The sequence below is a fragment of the Chiloscyllium plagiosum genome, unplaced genomic scaffold (assembly GCF_037043375.1).
Source record: "Chiloscyllium plagiosum isolate Xiang-an unplaced genomic scaffold, Cpla_swu_hap1 HiC_scaffold_1, whole genome shotgun sequence".
NCBI lineage: Eukaryota > Metazoa > Chordata > Chondrichthyes > Orectolobiformes > Hemiscylliidae > Chiloscyllium > Chiloscyllium plagiosum.
Window position 1 is genome coordinate 31,876,580 of NW_028270139.1, and position 25,049 is coordinate 31,901,628.

The 25,049-nt window shown below is 42.2% G+C and overlaps 1 protein-coding gene across 9 annotated transcripts in view; it reads right to left on the minus strand.

The window, feature by feature from the left end:
* prdm5 (PR domain containing 5) overlaps nucleotides 1-25,049 on the minus strand; it is a 351,179-nt gene that overhangs the window by 66,010 nt on the left and 260,120 nt on the right. For 8 of the 9 annotated variants that reach the window (XM_087988179.1, XM_043696639.2, XM_043696605.2 and 5 more), the window contains one exon: nucleotides 5,283-5,368. In XM_087988179.1, the coding sequence (XP_087844305.1) occupies nucleotides 5,283-5,368 (86 nt within the window). Of the gene's footprint in view, nucleotides 1-4,565; nucleotides 5,104-5,282; nucleotides 5,369-25,049 lie in introns of those variants that run through there. The other variant, XM_043696631.2, reaches the window with a different exon arrangement.

Below are 25,049 nucleotides of genomic sequence, written 5' to 3' on the forward strand. Positions count from 1 at the left end.
AAGTTCATCTACCTTGCCTATTATACTTCTCATATTGAAACACATGCATTTCAGACCACCTCCTCTGCTCTTTTCAGCAGTGTTTCCCTGCCTGTTCTTGTTCTTAGAAGACAGTGAACACTGCAGATGCCGGAGATCAGAGTCAAAAGTGTGACACTGGAAAAGCACAGCAGGTCAGGCAGCATCCAAGGAGCAGGAGAGTTGACGTTTCAGGCATAAGCCCCTCATTAGTAATGTTTGTGTGTGTGCGGTTGGGCAACGGGGGGGGGGGGGGGATGAGCCAAGAGGGCTGAGATAAACGAGAGGGGGTTGGAGCTGGGGCAAGGTGATAGGCAGATGAAGGTGGGCGGTTGATGGTGATAGGTCAGACGGTGGAGTGGATAAGTAGAAAGGAAGATGGACAGGTAGGACAGTTTAAGAGGGCAGTGCTGAGTTGCAGGATTGGATCTGGGGTAAGGTGGGGGGAGGGGAGATAAGGAAACTGGCAAAATCGACATTGATGCCGTATGGTTGGAAGGTCCCAAGACGGAAGATGAGCTGTTTCTCCTCCAGGCGTCGGGTGGTTTGGATTTGGTGATGGAGGAGGCCCAGGACTTGTATGTCCTTGGCGAAGTGGGAAGGGGAGTTAAAGTGGTCGGCCACTGGGTGGTCCAGTTGTTTGGTGCGTGTGTCCTGGAGATGTTCCCTGAACCATTTTGCAATTTGGTGTGCTGTCTCCCCAATGTAGAGAAGACCAATTGGGAGCTATGGACACAATAGATGAGGTGTTTGGATGTACAGGAAAATCTCTGCTGGATGTGGAAGGATTCTTGATCCTGGTCATATTTGCCTTGCTTTCTACCTTTCCCTCCAATTCTCTATCTACTGCCCTACTCCTCTCCTTCCCATCCCCTGCCACACTATTTTGAACTCTCCCCAACCACTGTACCAAGTTCCCCATTTATCCCCTCAAAGGACATCAGGCTCGGTCCTGCCCAGTGAAACCAGTTTGTACAGGTCCCACCTCCCCTAGAACTGGTCACTTTGCCTCACAAATCTGACACCCTCCTCCTCACACCATCTTTTCAGCCATGTATTGATCCTATATATCCTGCTGTTTCTACCGACTAGCTCCCTGGCAATATAACGTCTTGATACCATACCTTTCTATGTGAGTATATTTTTGTTCATTTCAAATGTTTTTATTTTACAGTAATAGTAGTTTTGCTACTCATTTTTTGTGATAATGGAGCTTTCTCATGTGGCTACATTGAAGGATTCCCACATTCTCAGAGTTAAAATGTCCTTTACAGGTAAAGTAAGGGGGTTTCTGCCTCTTTCATGGCTTCACTGTTTTACTGAATAACTCTCAGGTCTGCCTAGTGTTTTATTCTGCTTAATGCCATCACTTTAATTGCTGGCTTTACAGTGTCCTTGGGTCTGTGACCTTAGAATAAAACTTTTTTGTGGCCTTTTACTTACTTTTTTTTCTGTTTACTTACATGCTGCTTGGTATCCGCTCATGAAGGCAACCATGCTCAATCTGAGCTATAAGCAATCAGTTACCTTTTCACTTTTCCAGAGTGGATTACTGCACCATTTTAATATTTCCCCAGGCCCATTAGAATTTTAAGCTTTACTCACAGAACTTCCAATATCTGTTCATTCACCCTGATCCCCCCCCGTGAAGAACATTCTCACAGAGCACCACCTCATGTTGCAGCCTGTACCAACTTTATACCAACACTTCTTCTCCAAGGAGATGTTGCTTTTCTGTGACAATCCATCTCTCACCAGATCGACAATGTTTTCGCTACTCATTGGAGTAAACTTCCTCGTTGGAGGATTGCTACAAGTGTTTCTTCTGTAGGGTTCTTAAATCTTCAGCTTTTCCTTGCTTCTAACTGTGCTCTATCAGCTCCTCACTTAAAGCTGAGTGGGAAGATCTCACAGCGCTGCTCACTATGAGCAGTCAAATCTAATTGACACCACTGCCCACGTTTGGTGCATGGGCATACCAGCTCGGTATATTGTATAAGCTGATGCTTATGAAAGATTGCTGTCTACAGTCTCTTTAAGAATTGGAAAATACTTGGTTAAGGGTGGCAGGCAAAAATATTTCTTGGTCTAACTACAGATTCTTGTAGCTAACAAGATAAAGTTTATTGCAAAAGTTACAGGTTAGTATTGATATGATAGTCGTTGTTATGGAGAATTTGAGGAGAATCTGATGTTAGGTCTTTCTCCTTTGAGATCCTGAGTTGTTCTACCCCCAGGTGCACATAACGTCATCACAGTTGGTGAAGCTAAAACACCCTTCAGTATTAACCCTTTCATACCCTTATACCACAACGCTCAATTCACCTGACAGCACCCATGGAGTCAGAAATGGAGTTTGTGAACTAAATTTCCCAAGTTCTATGGAGCTGCCATTTGGGGAGGAAAGGAGGTGCGGTAAATTCAATCTGGTCACAGAGGCAGCCTGGTGCTTGTTCCTGTATTAGTATGCTTTTCCCAGATCCAGGCTCCCAGCAGTGACGGCAGTGCACATGCAACTGGCAGGTAGCCAATTTTGGGCTCTTAATATACCATCCATCAAAATCACAAACACCTTTTATCTGCAAAGTTGTCTCTCAGCGTTGTAACTGCATACCTGCCTGTGTAAATGTTCTGTGTGTTCTTAGTGGGGTGGAGTCGTAGAGAATGCGAAAAATCTTACAAAGCAATCACTTAGGCGTATTTGAGGAACAGCATCTTTGTAGTAAAGAACTTTGATAAATTTCCACATAAACGCCATTTGATCACAGACATCAAAATGGTTGTCAAGTCTTTACAAGCTAATTCTCCATTTAACTGTTAACTGCTGCAGAAACGATATTGCTTTCCTGTTCAGTGGTGACACACAGCATAATTTGGAGTCTCAATGCCACAAAATTTGAGGTCTAGGCTATTCTCTAGTAAAGATCTGTCCAATATTCAAATGGAGTTTTGTTCGTTCAACTTAGAGTAGTCACCGAAGTGGTTTCCCTTGCATCCTCACACATGGCTTGTATTGGATTTTCCTGGGATACAAAGAGAGTTACCTGACTGCTTACAGACTAAGCTAAGCCTGGCCAGACCAAAGAACTGGGAGAGATATTACCAGGCTCATAAAAAGAACTACTTGAAATGTTAACTCAGGGGGATACAGAAAGGAAAATAATTTCTCCTGCAGCTAACGTTTTTAAAAAAAATCCATATCAGACATCTTAGCCATCTAAAATAAGGACTCAAAAAATTAATCAGTGAGGTCAAAGTCTGTATTGATTGGCCACAGGCCATCCAACGGCTAAGTTGGTATACTGTGTATATCTTTTTACATTTTTTTTTGTTTCACTCACGAGATGTGGGTATCGCTGACTGGCCAGCATTTATTGCCCATCCCTAGTTGCCGTTGAGGTGGTGGTGGTGAGCTGCCTTCCAGAACTGCTGCAAGCCATTTTGTGTAGGTTGATCCACAATGCAAGTAAGGAGGGAAATACAGTCCTGCTACTGGTTTTAGGAGGCAGGATGAGTTGCAGAGGACCAATCAGGTCATGGGATGTAAATTGGGCATTTAATGATTAAAATGTGTCTCTATAACTTCACTTAAACAATCATTCCTAATCTCATTTTGGCTGACTTCCCCAGACTTGGAGAAAGGAAAAGAAGCAAGCGTGTTTGTCAATGCTAAGGTAATCGTAGGAAATATATGTGGAAGGTGAACCAATGGGACAAGAACAGCAACTGGAAGATACTTATCATGGTCATTTTTCTTTTACCTACAATACTGCAGCATTACCTTTATCTTTTGTCATCTTTGTTCATTTGAATCCCCGGTACGCAAACACCAAGTGTCACTACGTACTGAGGTTCTACCTGTCCCCAGTGTTGCGAAGGATGGGCCTGGCCTCGCTGCCGCGGAACGCTCAGAGTAGTTGGACCGTTCCGTATCACCTGTCCTTCGTGGAGAAGTTTATGAAGAAAAACACCTTTGACCACAAGTCCATCAGGAAGTGGTCAGCACGTAGTGTCCTTGAGACCCTTCGGGAAAAGGAGAGGGTGGATCCTGTCGAGCGGTTCCCTGAGCAGACTGTCGAAGCCATTTGGCAGAATGCCTCATCGCCAGAACTTTCCAACAAGCACCAAGACATGGCTTGGCTGGTGGTGAGAAGGGTCTGCCTGTGAGATCCTTTATGCACGCCCGGACTCTCAGCCGCACGCACACTGCCCCCGAAGCGGCTGCGGGGAGGACGAGACTGTCACACACCTCCTTCTGGAATGGGCCTACGCAGAAGAAGTCTGGAGAGGAATGCAGTGGTGTTTGTCGAGATTCGTCCCGAGCAGCGCCGTGACGCGGGACTCCGTGCTCTACGGCCTATTCCCTGGGACGCACACCGAGACAAACATCAACTGTGCCTGGAGGATCATCAACTCGGTGAAGGACGCTCTCTGGGCGGTCCGAAACCTGTTGATCCTCCAGCTGAAGGAGTTGACCCCGACTGAGTGTTGCAGACTGGCACATTCCAAGGTCCAGGACTACGTGTTGAGGGACGCGCTGAAGCTTGGGGCAGCTGCCGCCAAGGCGCGGTGGGGAAAGACCACCGTGTAACATCTGCCTGCCTAAAGAAGAACTGGGGGCCCACCCAGTCATTTGGGCTCTGCTGACGCCTCAGCTAAAAATGTAATCGTACCGACCTGTAAATAGGAATGATTACTCTGTTTTCGGTATGCAAAAAAATGGAATGTTTACATATGTATGGCGTGTCCAACTGTACAGACCATTAAAGTATTTTATGAATAAAGTATATTTTTGAAATAAAAAAATCTTTGTTCATTTGAATCCCAAGTGGAACACACACTCCGATTTGAATGAGATTTCTGTCATGTGTATTGACACAAAGTTTATTACTAAACAGGTTATTAGATTAAATCAAATTCATCATGTTATTGACCTCTTGATTTTGTAAGTATTGCTTGCTGTTTGATCCAGCATTTTGCTATGTTCTTACTCCTGTAAAATTCTGCGTTCATTTCCATTTCCTTGTTGCAGCGGTTTGGTGCACAATATTGAGTAAGTTGGTGGCACAGTGTCATGACCATGCCCTCAAAAAGGAGAAATTATTGGGAAAGTGAGAAGCAGAGTAGGTTATACCAAAAAAATTATAAAAATTAACAGTGCTGTTTTCATTCAAATTGATTAACTTTACCTGTACACTTTAATTCAGCAATTGCTTTCACTACTTAGAGGTAAGAAAAAAAGCAGAAACTTGATCTCCTCTTACCCGTGTGTGCGTTCTAATGTGCATCTTTAATCCGTCATTCTTGCTGAAAGCTTTGTCACAGTAGGGACACTGGTAGGGGCGCTCACCTGCATACAAGACAGATAACCATCAGTAAAACAGAGAGCAGTCTACAGAATGACAGAAGGGAGCTGCTGCTGCTTCGGCACATCAAGGGAGCACAGCATGGCCAGGGTGTACACTTTCTCCTCCAGTCTTAACTTTTTTTTTGGATCAAACAGGGAGATCAGAGCTTTGGGAAAACTTTGCATAAAGAAAGATTTCCCTCAGTCACTTCATAGCTGGATCAAAGTTTCACTTTGAACTATTTGCTCTTTGCAAACTAGATATAATTCCACACATATATCCACTATTTTTCTTTTAAAAAGGCAACAGCAGTCTAATGTATGCATTGCTCATTCCTTTATTGCATGTTTGGTATTAATTACCAGCAAAATGAGCCCCAATATTATCCATTCAGATGTCAAAGTAAAATTTTACTTTGAGACAAGTTAAAGTTCTATTTTTAATGTTTTTAAAAGCAGTTTAAACATTACTAAATTTTAAAATATAGAATGTACCCCAGGTTAGTCCCTGAAGCTAATTTTCTATTCAATATTTCTTAATGTATCACTGATTCCATCTAATCTAATGCCTGATATGCAAATATTCTTTGATAGTAACAGCAAATAAATTCCAAAAATCACCTGTGTATTTATTACATTCATTCCTAATAATGAACTTTAGGTGGTTATTCCTATTCAGGGTTTACTGCTGTCCCCACAAACGAAACCACAACTAAAATTCATAGAGTGCTCACTTATTTTCTGAAATGTTTTATTTCGATACGCTATGAAATGAAACAAACAAAATGCCACAATTTTCAACTTCAATGATTCACCTTTCAGAGTATGTTCCATTACTCCTAAAAAAAAAAGCTCCAAAATATTCCAGAACAGAATAATGTTTCTAATTCTGAATGCATGGTTCTAATAATTGAGTAAAATATTGTGAAAATCAAGTTATTTACCCAAGTACAGTTAGTTACCAGATGTATTTAATCAGAAGTTTGAAGTATCAAACTTGACCAGTAGGTCAAATATTTCACTTTAATATTTTAAAACTGCTCTCCTTTAAGCTTTCTAACGTATACACATAACTAAAATCAGCCCAGAAACGGTAACTCATTATAGTGCCGCAAGGAACAACAAACAGTGAGTAGAACATTAAAAGATGCCGAAAGAACAGACACAAAAAAAAATTTCCACAGAATACTAGATTATTGAGTTATTTATTGTCACATATATTTAGAAAGATACAGTTAAAAAAAAGTTTTGTTGCCACAATCCAGAACCCCTGAGTTGCAAAAGAAATTACATAAATAGAGTTCATCCTCTGTCTTCAAACACAGCTCCAGGGCTTCGGGAAGGTCTCTGCCAGATGTCCTGGGCCTCAAGGAGCCCCCACACTTCGGCCAGGAGTCCCCGCTCTGGGCACCACTCCTGCCGATGACCTGCTCAGTACCGCTCTGGCTTTCCCACAATGTCAGAAAATGAAGGAAAGAAAAAGACGAGGAAAGAGAGAAAAAGAAGGAGCAGCCAACCTGGAGCGATGGGCTACCTACCGTGCTGGCTTGACATGTCTATACCTGCTTACCTACCTGTGAAAACGGAATACCTTCCTTTTAAAGTCAATGATGATTTCAAATACATTTATTCCTGGTCTCAACATGTCCTAAATACATTTTCATTAGGCTTAACTAATGTGCATCCACCCAAAGAAGCTTTATAATTCAATCTTTGAGAAATTCTATTTATCCCTGTCTTTGCCACACCAAAAACAATAAAAATCAAGGTAACTTAAGATGATGGTTTATGATAAAACATTTATCCATCTGTTATCACACAAATTATGTTTGTGTGCTGCAGAGAGATGATCTATCACAATAAATTCCATTTAATGTATATACAATAAAGACACGGCTGCTTCAAGGCAATATATCAAATAAAAATAAGCAGCCCGACTGAAAGGCATCCGATGAAATCTTACTTTGTTCTCTAACTTTGATAAGAAAGCCAAATAGTTTTTCTTAAATTGCATGCATTGAGAGAATTAGGAATGATATGAAAATCAAACAGACATCAAGAGAGGTGGGAAAAGGGATGGATGGTCTGACAGACCGAGAGAGGGACCAAAGAGTTACTCAAACAAAAACATGATGATTGGATCTATCTTGTACAGACTGGTGTTTGATGTGTTAGGTTCTTGAGACAATATAGAAAGTAATGACAAAAAAGACTTTAAGCAAGAATCTAGTGCTTAATAAGTCAGTATTAAGCAGGAAGCAATTAATTATTTTGAAAGGAACAGGAATTCTGTTCTCCTTCCTATCGGAAAGATGTTGTGAAACTTAAAAGAGTTCAGAAAAGATTTACAAGGATGTTGCCAGGGTTGGAGGATTTGAGCTAAAGGGAGAGGCTGAACAGGCTGGGGGCTGTTGTCCCTGGAGCGTCAGAGGCTGAGGGGTGACCTTTATAGAGATTTACAAAATTATGAGGGGCATGGATAGGGTAAATAGGCAAAGTCTTTTCCCTGGATCAGGGAGTCCAGAACTAGATGGCATAGGTTTAGGGTGAGAGGGGAAAGATATAAAAGAGACCTAAGGGGCAACTTTTTCACGCAGAGGGTGGTACGGGTATGGAATGAGCTGCCAGAGGAAGTGGTGGAGGCTGGTACAATTGCAATATTTAAGAGGCATTTGGATGGGTATATAAATAGGTAGGGTTTGGAGGGATATGGGTTGGGAGCTGGCAGGTGAGACTAGATTGCGTTGGGATATCTGGTCGGCATGGACGGGTTGAACCGAAGGGTCTGGTTCCATGCTGTACATCTCTATGACTGGTTGATCGAAGGGTCTGGTTCCATGTTACATGACCCTATGACTCTAAATCAAAAATGGTAAAGCCTGTGGACTACGTAAATGTCACATAATGCTAAACCACAGTATGAATATAACATATATGAAGCCAATGAAAAGCAACTTAAGAACATTTCTACAAAGGAATAGATAAAACTGTGTCAAGGATCAAATAGTCTCTTCAATGGGTGAACTGGATGGAAATATTATGGGGCATCAGGAAATGGCTGATGTGTTAAATACATTTTTCACATCAGTCTTCATAAATGAAGACCTCCAATAAATTCCAGATCCAGCGAGACTGAGTTTGGATTCCTGACATCAGTAAAGCATGTGCAATGAAGAAACTTGAGCAATTAAATATTTATATGCAGCAGAGCCAGATGACATATGCCTTACAATGCTCCATGAAATAAGTAAGAGAAAAGGCAATGTTCTATTCATGTTATGAGTGGTTTATACACAGACAAAAATTGGAAGCAAGGATTACATGGCAAATATGGATCAGGGAATCACCTGTCTAATGATGACAATGCAAAAATACTCAGACTAATTTAATGGGATACCAACAATGGCCATATATATATTTAGGCTGCAAAAACAAATCAGAATTCAGTGAGTATACAACAAATACAACACAGCAGATATAGCTTGTTCCAACATGTAATCAACAATGATTTTACATGTGGGACTTCAATTAAGGTTCATCAAACAAATGGCAAATTGTTACCCTCTTTTTTTTGAAACTTCCTCTCGGTCAGTTACGACAAATCATTTGTTTATTTTGTTTTTCGTCCCTTTTAGCACATTGTTATCACGTCTCAATCAAATGAGTTTAGCTCTATTTAAGAAGGAAGGGAGGCTGAAGACAGGTAACTGGAGGCATTAGCCTGACCTCAGTTACTGGTAGGAGTTTAGAGTCCATGAATAAGAAGGAGATTGCAGAGTACTTGGAAGTGCAGGCTAAAATATGGCTGAGTCAGCATGGCTTCGTCAAGGGTAGGTCACGCCTGACAAATCTGTTAGAATTCTTTGAGGAGGTAACAAGAGCATTAGACCATGTACAGCCAGTGAACATGATCTATTTGGATTTCCAAAAGGCCTTTGACAAGGTGTTGCAGGGGAGTGTTAGAGCCCATGGACAAGGTATGGCATAGAGAGGACTGTGTGTGGCACTGGAAAAGATCTTGTTTCACATCTAGCAGAGAATTTCCTGCACATTCACCCACCTCATCTACTGTGTCCGTTGCTCTCGATGTGGTTTCCTCTACATCAGGCAGACAGGACACCAACTTGCAGAGCGTTTCAGGGAATATCTCTGGGACACACACTCCAAACATCCCCACCATCCTGCGTTCGATTACTTCCCCTCTCACTCCACCAAGGACATGCAAGTCCTGAGCCCTCTCTACCGCCAAATCCAAGCCACCTGATGTTTGGAGGAAGAATGCCTCATCTTCTGCCTTGGGACCCTTCAACCACATGGCATCAATGTTGACTTCACTAGCTTCGAAACACCCCCCCCCCCCCCACCCCTCCCCACCTCATCCCAGATCCAACCCTCCTTGACCTGTCCTACCTGTCCATCTTCCTTCCCACCTACCCGTTCCACCCTCCCCTCCAACCTATCACCATCACCCCACACCTCAGCTTACCTGACGCCTTCCAGCTACCTTTCCCCTAGTGCCACCCCCCTCTTTATCTCTCAGCATCCTTCCCCCCCACCTCCACATTCCTGATAAAGGGCTTATGCCCAAAACATCAAATCTTCTGCTTCTCGAATGTTGCCTGACCTGTTGTTATTTTCCAGTGCCACACTCTCCAGCATCTGCAGTCCTCACTTTTTCTGGCTGACTGGCAGAAGGCAGAGAATGGAGATAAAGGAATCATTTTCAGGATGGCAGCTGGTAACTAGTGATCCGCTGGGGTCAGTGTTGGGACCACAACTATTTACATTTTACATTAATGATCTGGATGAACGAACTAAGGGTATTGTTGCTAAGTTTGCAGATGACACAAAGATAGGAGGAGGGACAGTTAATGTTGAGCAAGTGGAGGATGCAGAAGCTCATGGACAGGTTAGCACAGTAGGCAAAGAAGTCTCGGATGGAATAGAATGTGGGAAATGGTGAGATTATGCACTTTGGCAGGAAGAATACAGGCATAGACTATATTCTAAACAGGGAAAGGCTTTGGTAATCTTAAGATTAAAATATAGGTTCACTTAGCAGTTAGGAAGTCAAATGCAATGTTCACATTCATTTCTGGAGGGCTAGAATACAAGAGCAGATACATACTGCTGAGGGTGTGTAAGGTTCTGTTCAGGCCACATTTCGGATATCGAGAGCAGTTTTGGGCCCCATAACTAAGGAAGAATGTGCTGGCCTTGCAAGGGGTTCAGAGAAAATTTACAAGAATGATCCTGGGGATGAAGGACTTGTCATATGAAGAACGGTTGAGGACTCTCGGACGATACTCAAAGAAGTTTAGAAGGATGAGGGAGGAGCTGATTGAGACTTACAGAATTCTGAATTGCCTGGATAGAATTGACGTGCAGAAGATGTTTCCACGGGTCGGAAAGATAGGACCCAAGGGAATAGCCTCAGGGTGAAGGAAAGACCCTTCAAAACCTAGATGAGGAGGAATTTCTTCAGCCAGTGCATAGTTAATTTGTTGAACCCATTGCTGCAGAGAGCTGGGGAGACCAAGTCATTGAGTGTATTTAAGACAGGGATTGATAGCTTCCTGATTATAAGGGGAAGTAGGCAATGAATGAGCTTGAGAAACATATCAGTTCGAATGGCAGAACAGACTTGATGGGCCAAATGGATTAATTTGGCTCCTTTTTCTTATCGTCTATTATCTTTCCCAAATTGAATACCACATTTTTCAACCCCAATATATGAAGTTATTGTGCAAGTGTGAGTGAATCAAGAGTTGCCAATTTCTTGATGTTAAACTGACTTTCAATTCTTCTTGATTAAAATTGTAATTCTGAGGCATGTGGTTCATAGGTTGTTTTATATTCCATGCATGCTGCCTGGGCTTGTTGGGTGATCAAAGCAGCCACTTTAGATCAACATTCATTTAAAAAAAACATTTTTACTCCAAGGGTATTGAACTCAAATGATGAATGTTAAAATTGATAGTCCACTGTAAAAGACTAATTAACTGGCTTTGCAAAACACATGCCCTTCACGTACCCCAGCTAGTTAAAGTAATGCTTCACTAAGTAAAGTTGGTACCAATTTTAATTCCTAATTAGATTAAATTACTTACAGTGTGGAAACAGGCCCTTCAGCCCAACAAGTCCACACCGACCCTCCGAAAAGCAACCCACCCAGACCCATTCCCCTACATTTACCCCTTCACCTAACACTACGGGCAATTTAGCATGGCCAATTCACCTAACCTGCACATCTGTAGTGAATCTAATCTAATCTTTGGACTGTGGGAGGAAACCGGAGCACCCGGAGGAAACCCACGCAGACACTGGGAGAATGTGCAAACTCCACACAAACAGTTGTCCAAGGCGGGAACTGAACCCGGGTCTCTGGCGCTTTGAGGCAGCAGTGCTAACCACTGTGCCGCCCTTGCATGCTGAATTATATTCGATCAGTTGACGTATTGGCAAAGCCATTAAAATTGGCTTCAGCAATACTGATTGGGATGGATGGGTTGGGGAGAAGGAAGAAATTTTCTCAGAATTCCTCTTAACATAGAACATAGAAGAATACAGCGCAGTACAGGCCCTTGGGCCCTCGATGTTGCGCCGATCCAAGCCCACCTAAACTACACTAACCCACTATCCTCCATATACCTATCCAATGCCCTCTTAAATGCCCATAAAGAGGGAGAGTCCACCACTGTTACTGGCAGGGCATTCCATGAACTAACGACTCGCTGAGTGAAGAACCTACCCCTAACTTCAGTCCTATATCTACCCCCCCTTAATTTAAAGCTATGCCCCCTTGTAATACCCGACTCAATACGCGGGAAAAGGTTCATACTGTCGACCCTATCTAACCCCCTAATCATCTTGTACACCTCAATCAAGTCACCCCTAAACCTTCTTTTCTCTAGTGAAAACAGCCCCAAGTGCCTCAGTCTTTCCTCATACGATTTTCCTTCCATACCAGGCAACATCCTGGTAAACCTCCTCTGCACCCGTTCCAATGCCTCCACATCCTTCCTATAGTATGGCGACCAAAACTGCACACAATATTCCAGATGCGGCCGTACCAGAGTCTTATACAACTGCATCATGACCTCAGGACTCCGGAACTCAATTCCTCTACCAATAAAAGCCAGTACGCCATATGCCTTCCTCACCGCACTATTTACCTGGGTGGCAACTTTCAGAGATCTGTGTACATGGACACCAAGATCCCTCTGCTCATCCACACTACCAAGTATCCGACCATTAGCCCAGTACCCCATCTTTTTGTTATTCTTCCCAAAGTGAATCACCTCGCACTTAGCTACATTGAATTCCATCTGCCACCTTTCTGCCCAGCTCTGCAGCTTCTCTATATCCTGCTGTAACCTGCCACATGCTTCCTCACTGTCAACAACTCCTCCGACTTTCGTGTCATCCGCAAACTTGCTCACCCAACCTTCTAACCCCTCTTCCAGGTCATTTATAAAAATGACAAACAGCAATGGTCCCAAAACAGATCCTTGCGGAACACCGCTAGTGACGGCACTCCATGAAGAAACTTTGCCATCAACTACTACCCTCTGTCTTCTTCCATCCAGCCAATTCCTAATCCAAACCTCCAACTCACCCTCAATGCCATATCTCCGTATTTTCTGCAGTAGCCTACCATGGGGAACCTTATCGAACGCCTTACTAAAATCCATATATACCACATCTACCGCTTTCCCCTCATCAACCTCCTTCGTCACCTTTTCAAAGAATTCAATAAGGTTTGTGAGGCACGACTTGCCCTTCACAAAACCATGCTGACTATCCTTGATCACATTATTCCTATCTAGATGTGCATAAATCCTATCCCTTACAATTCTCTCTAAGACTTTGCCCACAACAGAAGTGAGACTCACCGGCCTATAGTTACTAGGGCTATCCCTACTCCCCTTTTTGAACAAGGGAACCACATTTGCTATCCTCCAGTCTTCTGGGACTACTCCTGTAGACAAAGAGGACATAAAAATCAAGGCCAATGGCTCTGCAATCTCCTCCCTTGCTTCCCAGAGAATCCTAGGATAAATGCCATCAGGCCCAGGGGACTTATCTATTTTCACCTTTTCCAGGATTTCCAACACCTCTTCTCTACATACCTCAAAGCCATCCATTCTACTTATTTGTGCCTCAGTATTCTCATCGACAACAATGCCCTGTTCCTGAGTGAATACTGAAGAAAAGTATTCATTCAGTGTCTCCCCAATCTCTTCCGCCTCCACACGCAACTTCCCCCTACTATCCTTGACTGGACCTATTCCTACCCTCGTCATTCTTTTATTCCTAACATACCTATAGAAAGCCTTAGGGTTTTCCCTAATCCTATCTACTAAGGACCTTTCATGCCCCCTCCTTGCTGCTTTTAGCTCTCTCTTCAGGTCCTTCCTGGCTACCCTATAACTCTCAATCGCCCCAATTGAACCTTCACGTCTCATCTTGAGATAGGCCGCCCTCTTCCATTTAACAAGGGATTCCAATTCCTTATGAAACCACGGCTCCCTCGCACGACCCTTTCCTTCCTGCCTGACAGGTACATAATTATCAAGGACACTCAATAGTTGCCCCTTGAACAAGTTCCACATATCATTTACACTCTTGCCTTGGAGTCTACTTTTCCAAGCCACACATCCTAAGTCATGCCTCACCGCATCATAATTTCCCTTACCCCAGCTATAATTCTTGCCCTGTAGTACACACTTATCCCTCTCCATCACAAGTGTAAAAATCACCGAATTATGGTCACTATCCCCAAAGTGCTCACCTACCTCTAATTCTAACACCTGGCCTGGTTCATTACCCAGAACCAAATCCAGTATGGCCTCACCTCTTGTTGGCCTGTCTACATATTGTGTCAGGAAACTCTCCTGCACACATTGAACAAACACTGACCCATCTAACGAACTTGAGCTATAGCTTTCCCAATCAATATCAGGAAAGTTAAAGTCCCCCATAACAACCACCCTATTACTGTCACTCATCTCCTGAATCACCTTCAGTGATAGTTAGAATCTTCTTTCTAACTATCCAGAAATTCCTATTTGAAATACAATTACACAGAAATCAAAAAAAAAGGCAGGTTTGTGTTGGTTACAATTGCCTCCAGTCATTGAATAAACAGTTCACACTCTCAGTTTTGCTTATATATGAAGAATGACTGTCTGGGCAAGACACGGAGCTAAGCATTGCACACTAAAATATATTGAGGCAAGGGCAGGAAAGGAGAAGCAAAAGGAAAAGAAACATTTCAGAAAAGGAAAAAAACATTTATTTCACAAAAGGAAAACAGGAAGAACATGATGTTCCAGAACTCTACCTATACAAAATAGGTCATCACATAACAAAACGTTGTGCGGTCAACTGTGACATTTCAGCATGTCAAAATAGTCCATAAAGCTTCATCACAATTTGTTCTGGGTTCCCCACTCTTCTCAAACACCATACTGTGGGACGTACTTATTATGAAACGTCCTGGTGGTACCCAGATGTGGCCAGGTGATTAGAATAACTAAAGTTCATAAGATGAAAACAAACTGAATACAGTAAGTGCTGAGCTGAGGAAAGGCAGACGGATTTCAAAATGATTAAGTAAAAGGGAATCCATGCTGGCTCAGGAAATATGAACCATGTGTACACAGTGGTTGGATCCTATTTAAAATGGGCCAGTTAATTGTAAACCAGGGCAAAGCTCAATTGTACAGGGATACACCAACAGATACTTCTCTATGCAGAGAGAATACAACAATGAAGGTTTTCCTACAGTGCTCCCTATTTCATATGGTAGACACTATTCAAACAGAGATCACATGAGCAGCAAATGTAAATGAACTTGTTTCGGAGAAACTGAAGAGAATACATCAAGTGGGTTAGTCACATAGAAGGGAACAGGTTACATGAGTTAAGAAGAAAACTGTTACAAGGTTTGAAATATTAAGTCTGTTTCTCTCTCCACAGATGCTGCAGACCCACTGAGTTCCTCCAGCATTTTTTTATGTTCGTTTCATGTTTTTCCAACATCTTCAGTACTTTTCCTTTATCCATGAATGTAATGTTAGATTTTGGTCAGATCACCCACTAGTAAGTAAACACTTTAAACCTAAATCCAATCCTTCTCAACAGCACACTATTTCAATGAACAGGCTAGCAACCTGCATGCAGTCAGAAGGTTGTTCATTCAAATATTTTAACAAGACTGCATGCCTTAGATTTTAATTGTGTTTCAGATTTAATCTTGATCAATCGGACTTCTCCAACCCTGGGAAATCCAACATCCAATGGCTCATGAGGATTGCTGCATGATATTAGGATGTAGAGACAGACAATTGAACTATAACAACCTTTCTACCTCTGTATTCACAACATAGTAAAATTAAAACTTTCAAAGACTCTCAAAATTGACCCCAATAGTTTCTAACCAGACTTTTTAAATAACCAATCCCAGATTTGTGAATAATAACAAACGTTGGCACTCTTAAAGACTTAGCAATCTATTACCAATTCAATAACTTGACGGTGGCTCAGTGGTTAGCACTGCTGCCTCACAGCGCCAGGGACCCAGGTTCGATTCCTGCCTTAGGCGACTGTCTGTGTGGAGTTTGCACATTCTCCCAGTGTCTGTTTGGGTTTCCTCCCACAATCTAAAGATGTGCAGGTCAGGTGAATAGGCCATGCTAAATTGCCCAGAGTGTTAGATGTATTAGTCAGGGGTAAATACAGGGTATGGAAATGGGTCTGGGTGGGTTACTCTTCGGAATGTCAGTGTTGACTTGTTGGGCTGAAGGGCCTATTTCCATACTGTAGGGAATCTAATCTAAACAACAAAGTTATCTTGTTGGTCTATAAACCCAAAAACCTTTCTTTTCAGCCCCATTCACAAAACAGATGAGGGATAAAGTTAAGGGATAAAGGAGAAAATGAAAAAATTGGCCAGATTACTTAAATGGTTTTCACAATGTGTTGTTCCACAGGTATAGGTGATAGTTTCTGGATTCATTTTCTGAAGATATCGATCAAGGTCACCTTTACAGTTCACTCAGATATTCTCTTCTCTGAGCTTCAAAGAAATAATTATGGGAGGTTAGGCAGAAAACTTTCAAAATCTTCATTCTGTATCATCAACATCTGAATCTTTTTTTTAACAGAAAACACAGTCCAAAACCCAATTCCCTGACCATTCCCTGACAGACTAATCATCTCCTCAACGAGGTTTCTGTTCTATATCTGCCATTAAGCATAAGATCATGTCCAGGCTTGTTGGAACCAATTCCCAGCTTCTAACCTCATTAGTTGTCAATTTTTGTTATTTGTTTAAACATAATGCTCTTCCCCAGTGACAAGGCATCTGCAGAACCTGTTGATCAGGAACCGAACTATAATTAATTTCCAGAGTTGGTCTCATTAATAACCAAAAGCTTATTTGGTTGGTTTTCCTTTTAATGCAAGCTGTCACCCACAGTCCGAAAGTCAACTTTAGTTCATAGTTCCCAGTTCACAGCTCCAGACCAAGGTGACAAAATATAAAATAAAAATAATGAAAAATTTAAGTTCTAACAATGAAATCTAATGTTCAATATAATCTACATTGTAAATTTCTAAACGAGAGGATTTTTTTCAGCTTAGATTACATTCCATACAGTGTGGAAACAGGCCCTTCAACCCAACAAGTCCACAGCGACCCACCAAACAGTAACCCACCCAGACCCATTTCCCTCTGATTAATGCATCTAACACTATGGGCAATTGTCCATGGCCAATGCATCTGACCTGCACATCTTTGGACTGTGGGAGGAAACCGGAGCATCCAGAAGAAACCCACGCAGACATGGGAAGAATGTGCAAACTCCACAGAGACAATCATCCGAGGCTGGAATCGAACCCGGGTCCCTGGTGCTGTGAGCCAGCAGTGCTAACTACTGAGCTACCGTGCTGCGAGATTTAATCACTAATCTAGAAAAATCCCCAGATACTTCAGTCTGCTGAAGCCCTCTATTAAAGCAGCCAGATTGCAACTGAATGCCTGTTTGTCTATGTTTAGGTTTAGGTCCAGCAGCACAATTTTGTGACTTCTTGCCATCCACTGGCAGCACATCTTGGTAATTTGAGTACGTACTGTGCATTAATCTAATTGCTAATCAAAATAATTGCTCAAGCATCAAGTGTGGCACTCATCCAACTTTATAATATGCACCATCAGAGGCTGAGACTGCCCACTGAAACACAGTGTCATACAACAGAACAAAGTATTTCATTCCAGCAAAATTAGTCAAATCTCATTGGTTGTCAAAGGATTCCCCATATTTAAAAATCTGCTCATCAATTGTAGATGAATGCTCACTGGGAATCATTCACTGTGAATTACATTATATCCTTTCTGATTTAGCAGTAAGGTATAGGACAGTGAATTGATCCAGGGTTTTAAATCCCAAAGAATCATATCTTTGTCTATGGTTATTTTAATTATTGTAATGAGGTCAGCCAGTTGGACCTCAGAATATGAATTCTTTCACTGGGGTATTAATCTGCTCCAATCAGGGAGCCCTGGCTGACAGATATAAACAGGAGTCTGGGCAGTGCTTGTCACTGGCCACTCGGGTGTTTTCCTATCTTCCTGGTGGTGGAAATTGAATAAAGATTTGTACACCTTGTGTCTCTCACTGTGTCTCACACCTGCACACACACACCTTGGGTGCTGGGGAAAAAATAAGCACTATCGCAGTTAGGCGGTAGTGTGGGGGTTAAATTAAAAACGAAAAGAAAAAAGAAAAAAAAACAGGAGTCGAAGGGGTTCTGTTCACACTGACAGCTGGCTCTGAGGGAGCTGGATCAGTGTCAAGGACTCTCCACCTGTAAATAAAGGGTGACCTGGTGATGGGATACTGACCACTGTGGAATTATTTCTGTTATGAATAAAGGAAGTTTACAAAGTAAAACTTTGCAGCTACAATTAACTACCAGCTTTTAAAACTCAAAATAAATAATTGACCATTTGTTTAAAATGGGAAATCACTAACAATTATGTTGGAGTAACGATGCATTTGATGAAGATGATGGGAAATCTTTCAACAGTGACATCCAACCATACAACCACTTAATAATTGCAAAACCTGCCACCTCTAATTTCACAAAAAACACAATTTCCTTTAATGCATTACTGCAAGAGTAATTTGATTTATATGCACCTGCAAAATCCCTTAGTTCATCATTAATCCTTGCTTGAAAGCAAATAAAGTGATATATCTATGAGAAAATCCATGCCCCTTACACCTGGAATATGGTGTAGACTCTGCTGTAAATATATTAACATGACTTTCCCCTTCAACATATTTAATGTTGCTCCCCATTTTGGGGATCTTCCACACAGTAAGCAAGTAAAGAAAGATTGTCATATTAACTGGGTGTTATTATGAACAAAGAAAAATCAAACAATTAAAATTCATTCTTCTAGTATCCCATGTTAACATTTGCTTGCATTTTAAATAAATACCCCTAATGTTTTGTCTCTGTCAGCCTGACTGCGAACTTTGCCAAACATTTATAATTCTTTGAGTAAATAATTTGCTCTCAATATCTGGTTCGAATTTACTCTTTACTATGTAAATATGCGCCTCTGGAGCACTTCCCCGACACTTTGAAGTAAAGGTACATGAGAGTTCTTACAAAATAAAAGTGTGTGAGGGCTTGGCAATGGTGAGCAGTAAATCAGAGACAGGTTGATGGTAAACACTGTTTGGCATGCAATTCTGAGTCACTTAATAGGTACCTGTTACTATGCAGTAGTCTCGCCTTGACAGATTCCTTACAACATGCCATTTTTTCTCCCATCTGTCCCTGCATTTGAAGGACGCTATCACACAGCTGTTAGCCTCATTGCAATCTCCTGCCAGGTCTGGCTCACTGGTATCATGGATGGAGCATGCCCTAAGGAGCCAAAAAGGGTAATCCAACTCTTTCATACAACAGGGAGGAAGTGAGGACTGCAGATGCAGGAGATCAGTGTGGTGCTAGAAAAGCACAGCCGGTCAGGCAGCATCCAAGGAGCAGGAGAGTCGATGTTTCGAGCAGAGCTTATGTTCGAAATGTCGACTCTCCAGCTCCTCAGATGCTGCCTGACCAGCTGTGCTTTTCCAGCACCCACTTCTCGACTCTTTCATACAACAGTCATGTTCATTATCTAAATCAGCACATTAGTGGAAAGTATCCACTGCACAACCTTTACACACAGCCCTTATAGATTTTGGAAAATTGAAATAAAATTAAATGATTTCTAAAGGCTTCAAGTATTTCAGTTCTCCACGTGGCTATGAATCTTCAAGTGCCAAAATTCCTTTAAATGTTCTGAAAACCAAATGTTTTACTCCCACACCAACATGGCTTACAGCAAGGTTTGTACTTTCAATATTTATTTATTTATGTTGGCACTATCTGGCCAATCAGATGTTGGGCTTTCAGTTTAAAATGCCACAAGGCCACAATAGGATGACCAATGCTGATCACAATACAGCTCATTTATAATCTGTGAACAATTTTCCTGGGTCTGTGACCAAGCATACTACAGAGAAATTGACTGGCCCCCTGTACGAAGGTGAACTCGAACCCACCCAGTTTTCCAGTACGTACTCAGCCCAAGGAGTTCAGTGTGCTTCACCAAGGAAACTCACTGCTATTTTCTTCAATGATGTGTGATCTATAGAAATCATGGGCAGCATGGTGGCTCAGTAGTAAGCACTGCTGCCTCACAGTGACAAGGACCTGGGTTCGATTCCCGCCTCAGGTGACTGTGTGGAGTTAGCACGTTCTTCCATTGTCTGCGTGGGTTTCTCCCCACAATCAAAAGATGTGCAGGTCAGGTGAATTGGTCATGCTATATTGCGTGTTAGGTACATTAGTCAGGGGTAAAGATAGGGTAAGGGAATGGGTCTGGGTGGGTTACTCTTCAGAGGGTTGGTGTGGACCTGTTGGGCCAAATGACCTGTTTCCACATTGTAGGGAATCTAATCATGCTATATTACACTGAAAATTAGCTAACTAATAGAAGACAGAGTTGGGATAAGGAGGCATTTTTCAGGATAACAACCTGTGTTGCCACGAATATCAGTACTGTGACCACAATTAATTACAATATATAGTGATGATTTGGATGAGGCAAGCGAATGTGCTACAATACAAAATAGTCAGGAAGGCCAAGTGATGAGGATGACAGGCAGAGGGGTATAAACAGATTAACTTGAGTGAGCAAAAACTTGGCAGATGGATATATTTGGGAAAATGCAAGGTTATGCTCTTTGGCAGGAAAAATAGAGGAACTGAATATTATTTAATTGACATAAAACTCCAGAAAGCTATAGAACATAGGGATTTAGCAGTCCTCATTCATGAATCAGAAAAAGCCAGCATCTAATTTCAGTGGGTAACAGGGAGAGCAAATGTAATGTCCCCCTTTATTTCAAAGGGAATGAATAATAGAAGTAGGGAGGATTTGCTAAAACTGTACAAAGCTCTAGCTAAAAGACTGTGTACAGCTTTGAGTCCTTTGTCTAAGGGACATTGGAGACAGTCTAGAAAAGGTTCACTAGATTGATACCGAGCACAGAAATAGTGTCTTACTGGGAGAGTCTGAGTAGATTAGGCCTATACTCATTGGAATACAGAAGAATAAGAGACAACTCTATTGAAACATATAGGAATCTTAGATGACTTGACAGCATACTTGAGGAAAGGTTGTTTCCCCTTCTAAGGATGTAAGGATCAGAGGGCATAATCTCAGAATAAGGAATCACACATTTAAGACATAGATGAGGAGGAATTTTGTTTCTCAAGGGATATGAATATGTTTAATTCCTTATCATAGAGGATTGGTGAAATTGGGTCATTGAGAATATTTAAGGCTGAGATAGACAACTTTTTAAACATTAAGGGAATCAAGGATTATGGGAAAGGGAAAGAAAGTGGAGGTGAGAAGTATTAGATCAGCCATGATCTCATGGAGGCAAAAGTGAGGACTGCAGATGCTGGAGATTAGAATCAAGATTAGACTGGTGCTGGAAAAGCACAGCAGACCTTCTGCCCAGCCCCACCACCGCTCCTATTTATCTCCCCCCCCCCGGATCCGCCCTCCGATCCACCCCCCGATTCCCCCCAACCCCCAAGGCTCCCAGTCTCATTCCTGATGAAGGGCTCCTGCCCGAAACATCGATTTTCCTGCTCTTCAGATGCTGCCTGATCTGCTGAGCTTTTCCAGCACCACTCTAATCATGATCTCATGGAGCGGACTCTGAAGGCTGAATGGCCTACTTCAGCTCATGTGTCTTATGATCATAAAATCTCTGTTGAGATAGTACTATTCTGGTCATTGCACAACAGATTTTTCAAATTACCAGCACTGAATGTAATAGATATATAACTTCCATTTATGTAATTTTTCAACTCTGACAGATCAATCTCACTTATCATATACATTATACTTTTTCATGAGAAAATACTGTTTAATAATTCTCTGAGTGGAATCCTATAGGAGTCTGAGTGCCCTGGGCTATGGCAAGATGTGACAAATGCAGAGAAACTCATCTCACATTTTCACAGGCAGCATGACAAGTTTTTTTTTGTCAGGCAGTGGCAATATGCCAATCAATGGCCATTATTACTTGTGAAACATCTTGTTAATGGCATAACTCACTTCATGAATGTTCGGAACTCTCATCTTACCAAACCTGTCAAATAAAACTTGACAAGGTAGCAAGAGTGGGTAGGAGGCAGATTCAGCGCACTGCTGGTTCTGCTCCACCTCCATGTTGGAAAATGGGCACACTCCATAGGAACCAGCTACACACACCACATATCCACCAAGAGTTGCATTCGATATGCTCTAAAAACACTCATGGCTGATCCATTTACAAAGGATTCTTTTTCACTTCAATGTATCATGCTGAATCTTCAGGCTCTTCACTTGCTTTCGCAACACTCACTCTGACTCAACCTAGACGTCCTCAGAGCATCACTACCTTGTAATGTCTTTTTTTTCCCACTTACTCCCCTCTCAGCAATACCAGTGCTATGTTACTGCTGCCTTACCGTGTCATTTAGTGCAGACACCAAGCCAGGAAGCTTTGCATAGTCATCACCAGGTCTCAGTCACATCAGTGGGGATAGCCTTTATGGTGGGGTGCCTGAGACAGAAAATCAAGGCAGCCTCCAATACCAGTCCAGACTCGCCTCTGGGTGATCGCAATCATGATTCCCCCCCATGTAAATGAGGAGCCAAACAATGGGCAGCGCACTAACCATGTGGACTCTTTCTGCCCCACTGGGGGCTATTTTCCTCATGGAGTGAGACAGTAGCAGGTACCAAGGGAGGTGAAAGTGGATGGTACAGGTGTCATTCCTGGTGCAAGTGGAAAGGTATCCCAAGTGAGTGAGTGGGCAGTGCAGAGGGCATGCAGAGTTAGTGGTGTTGGCTGATGTGGGTGAAAGCAGTTGGGAAGATGTTGCAAGAAACAATCAGGGTGGTGGAGTATGAGTTTTGGTAGAGATGTATACAGTCGCAGACAGAGAGAGAGACATCAGAGAGAAGATGGTGACACGTGCGGGCAGAGTGGAGCAAGACATTGATCTTCAGTTCTGGGTATTCCTCTAGTTATTTGAGAGTCTACATTGAGTGGTCTTGTGTCGTTGCTTCTACTGCTGGTCCGGAAGAGGGTGGGGGGAGCAGTAAAGAGTAACCCTCACATTAGCACCACCTCATCCAGCAGGATGTCCATGACCCTGCCTGCAAGGCAGGGCACCAGTGTTTGCCATGTGCTGGGTAAACATCAGAGAACTGTTCAGGGCTTTTATAGATGGCAGGGAAACAATATGCCAACATATTGCAAGGTATCTGCTGCATGATTAATGGAGTGTAGGAAGATAGGGAGGCAGACTCAGGTATGAGAGACGCCCTAAAGGTATGGTGGGTAATGAATAGCCAAGTTTGGTAAGATATAATGAGAACACACACAAGGCCTCATGATGACAAATCCTGCAAAATATCTCAACACAACTCAGTCTCAGCCAAAAAACATGATTCAGGCCTCTGTGCAGACTTGATTTTTGACCGTGCCTTCCAATGTCCACTATTGTCCCAATTTCAGTGCTGTCATCACATTTAACAAGTATACATTTGGTTTTAAATATCAAAGTGATTTATGTAGATTAGAAACAACAGGAATTGCAGTACGCAAGTCAAAACAACCCCTTCCCAAAACATATTACACATCTCACATATGCTTTATATTTCCCTGTTTATTCACAGTTATTTCTACATATTCTTCTGTTTGATGCAAAGAAGTTGGGCTTCCCTTAGAAGTGCAAAGAGTGAAACTAAAATGTGCACCTTCTGTTGGCATTGTCGTTATGTGAGAGAGGGTTCCAGAAAGAAGTTGTCTTCCTATTATCCCCTAATCAAGGGTATAGACTCATAGAGGGAAGAAAAACATGAAAGAAAAAAAAAACAAATAAATAAGCAAATAAACAATAAATTCTGTGAACATTACACTCTCTCATACTATGGAGAAAATAAACAATGGATTCACTATAGCTCATCTGTATGGCACAAGGGTATTACAGCATTCAAACAGTTTTAATTGGGAGTCTTAGTTGAGGTGAACTCCCTACTTCTCCCCAAAGGAGCTACAACATGTTGTTTTAAAATTCTCTGGCTCTACTGAGCCAGATGCTCTAGTGGCCATAGTTAATGGTGTGGCTGCCTGCCTCTATTATTCAAATGATTACATCCCCAGGGTTTATGATGGGGTCAGGATGAGGGCAGTCATATTAGATTGAAGTCTTGCCCGACAGCACTAGAGCAGGGGTTCCCGAATTTCCACGCTAAAATGTTTTTCTTTAGTTTTACTAGCTTGGTCACTGTGGCAACATAGAGCTGCTGTTGACTCCCAACCTTTAAAATCCATCAAACCTGGTTAGAGGTGATCTTTTGTTCCATTCACATGTCAGGTATCCATTGTGTTTGATCATTTCAAAACCACAATCTGTGTAGAGTCACAGGCCAACCAAATAAAGAGACCGCATTGTCTCAAACACACAAGTTTTCCATTTTAAACTTATATGTATCACAAATCACTAATAATTACACCCAGAAGCCTGCTGCTACCAATGGACTCAAATGATGGTTGAAGATTCCAAGACAGGCACTGCGAGGTTCAATTTGCTGTAAGTGAACAAATCTCACATCTGCTGAAACTTAACACTGTCTCTCTTGTGACCTATGTGGTCCCTAATCATGGCAGTCACCCTCCAGACACCAAAGAACCTGCTGGTGCTAAAACTGCTAATGGGTCTGCACACACTTTTAAGTTCAGTTTCAGTTTTCTTTAATGTTGAGATCTGGGCCACTGAATAAGTGATGACAGCTGAAAACAGTCACACTCTTGTCCCCGCAGTTATGATTTTGCCAGTAGTGGTCTGAAAGCTATTAAGGCTGCCTATTAGTAATTAATTGCAGCTTTACTGCACGCTGAGCAATGTACAAGTGCTGAGGCTGAGCACAGGCTAACAAGTGAGTTTGCTATTTTTAGTCTCAGTTCCTGGTCATGCCTGAAAATACAATAGAAGCCATTAACTTTGTTTGTAAGATTGCTTGTCATTCCTTCTTCTATAGCAAAGA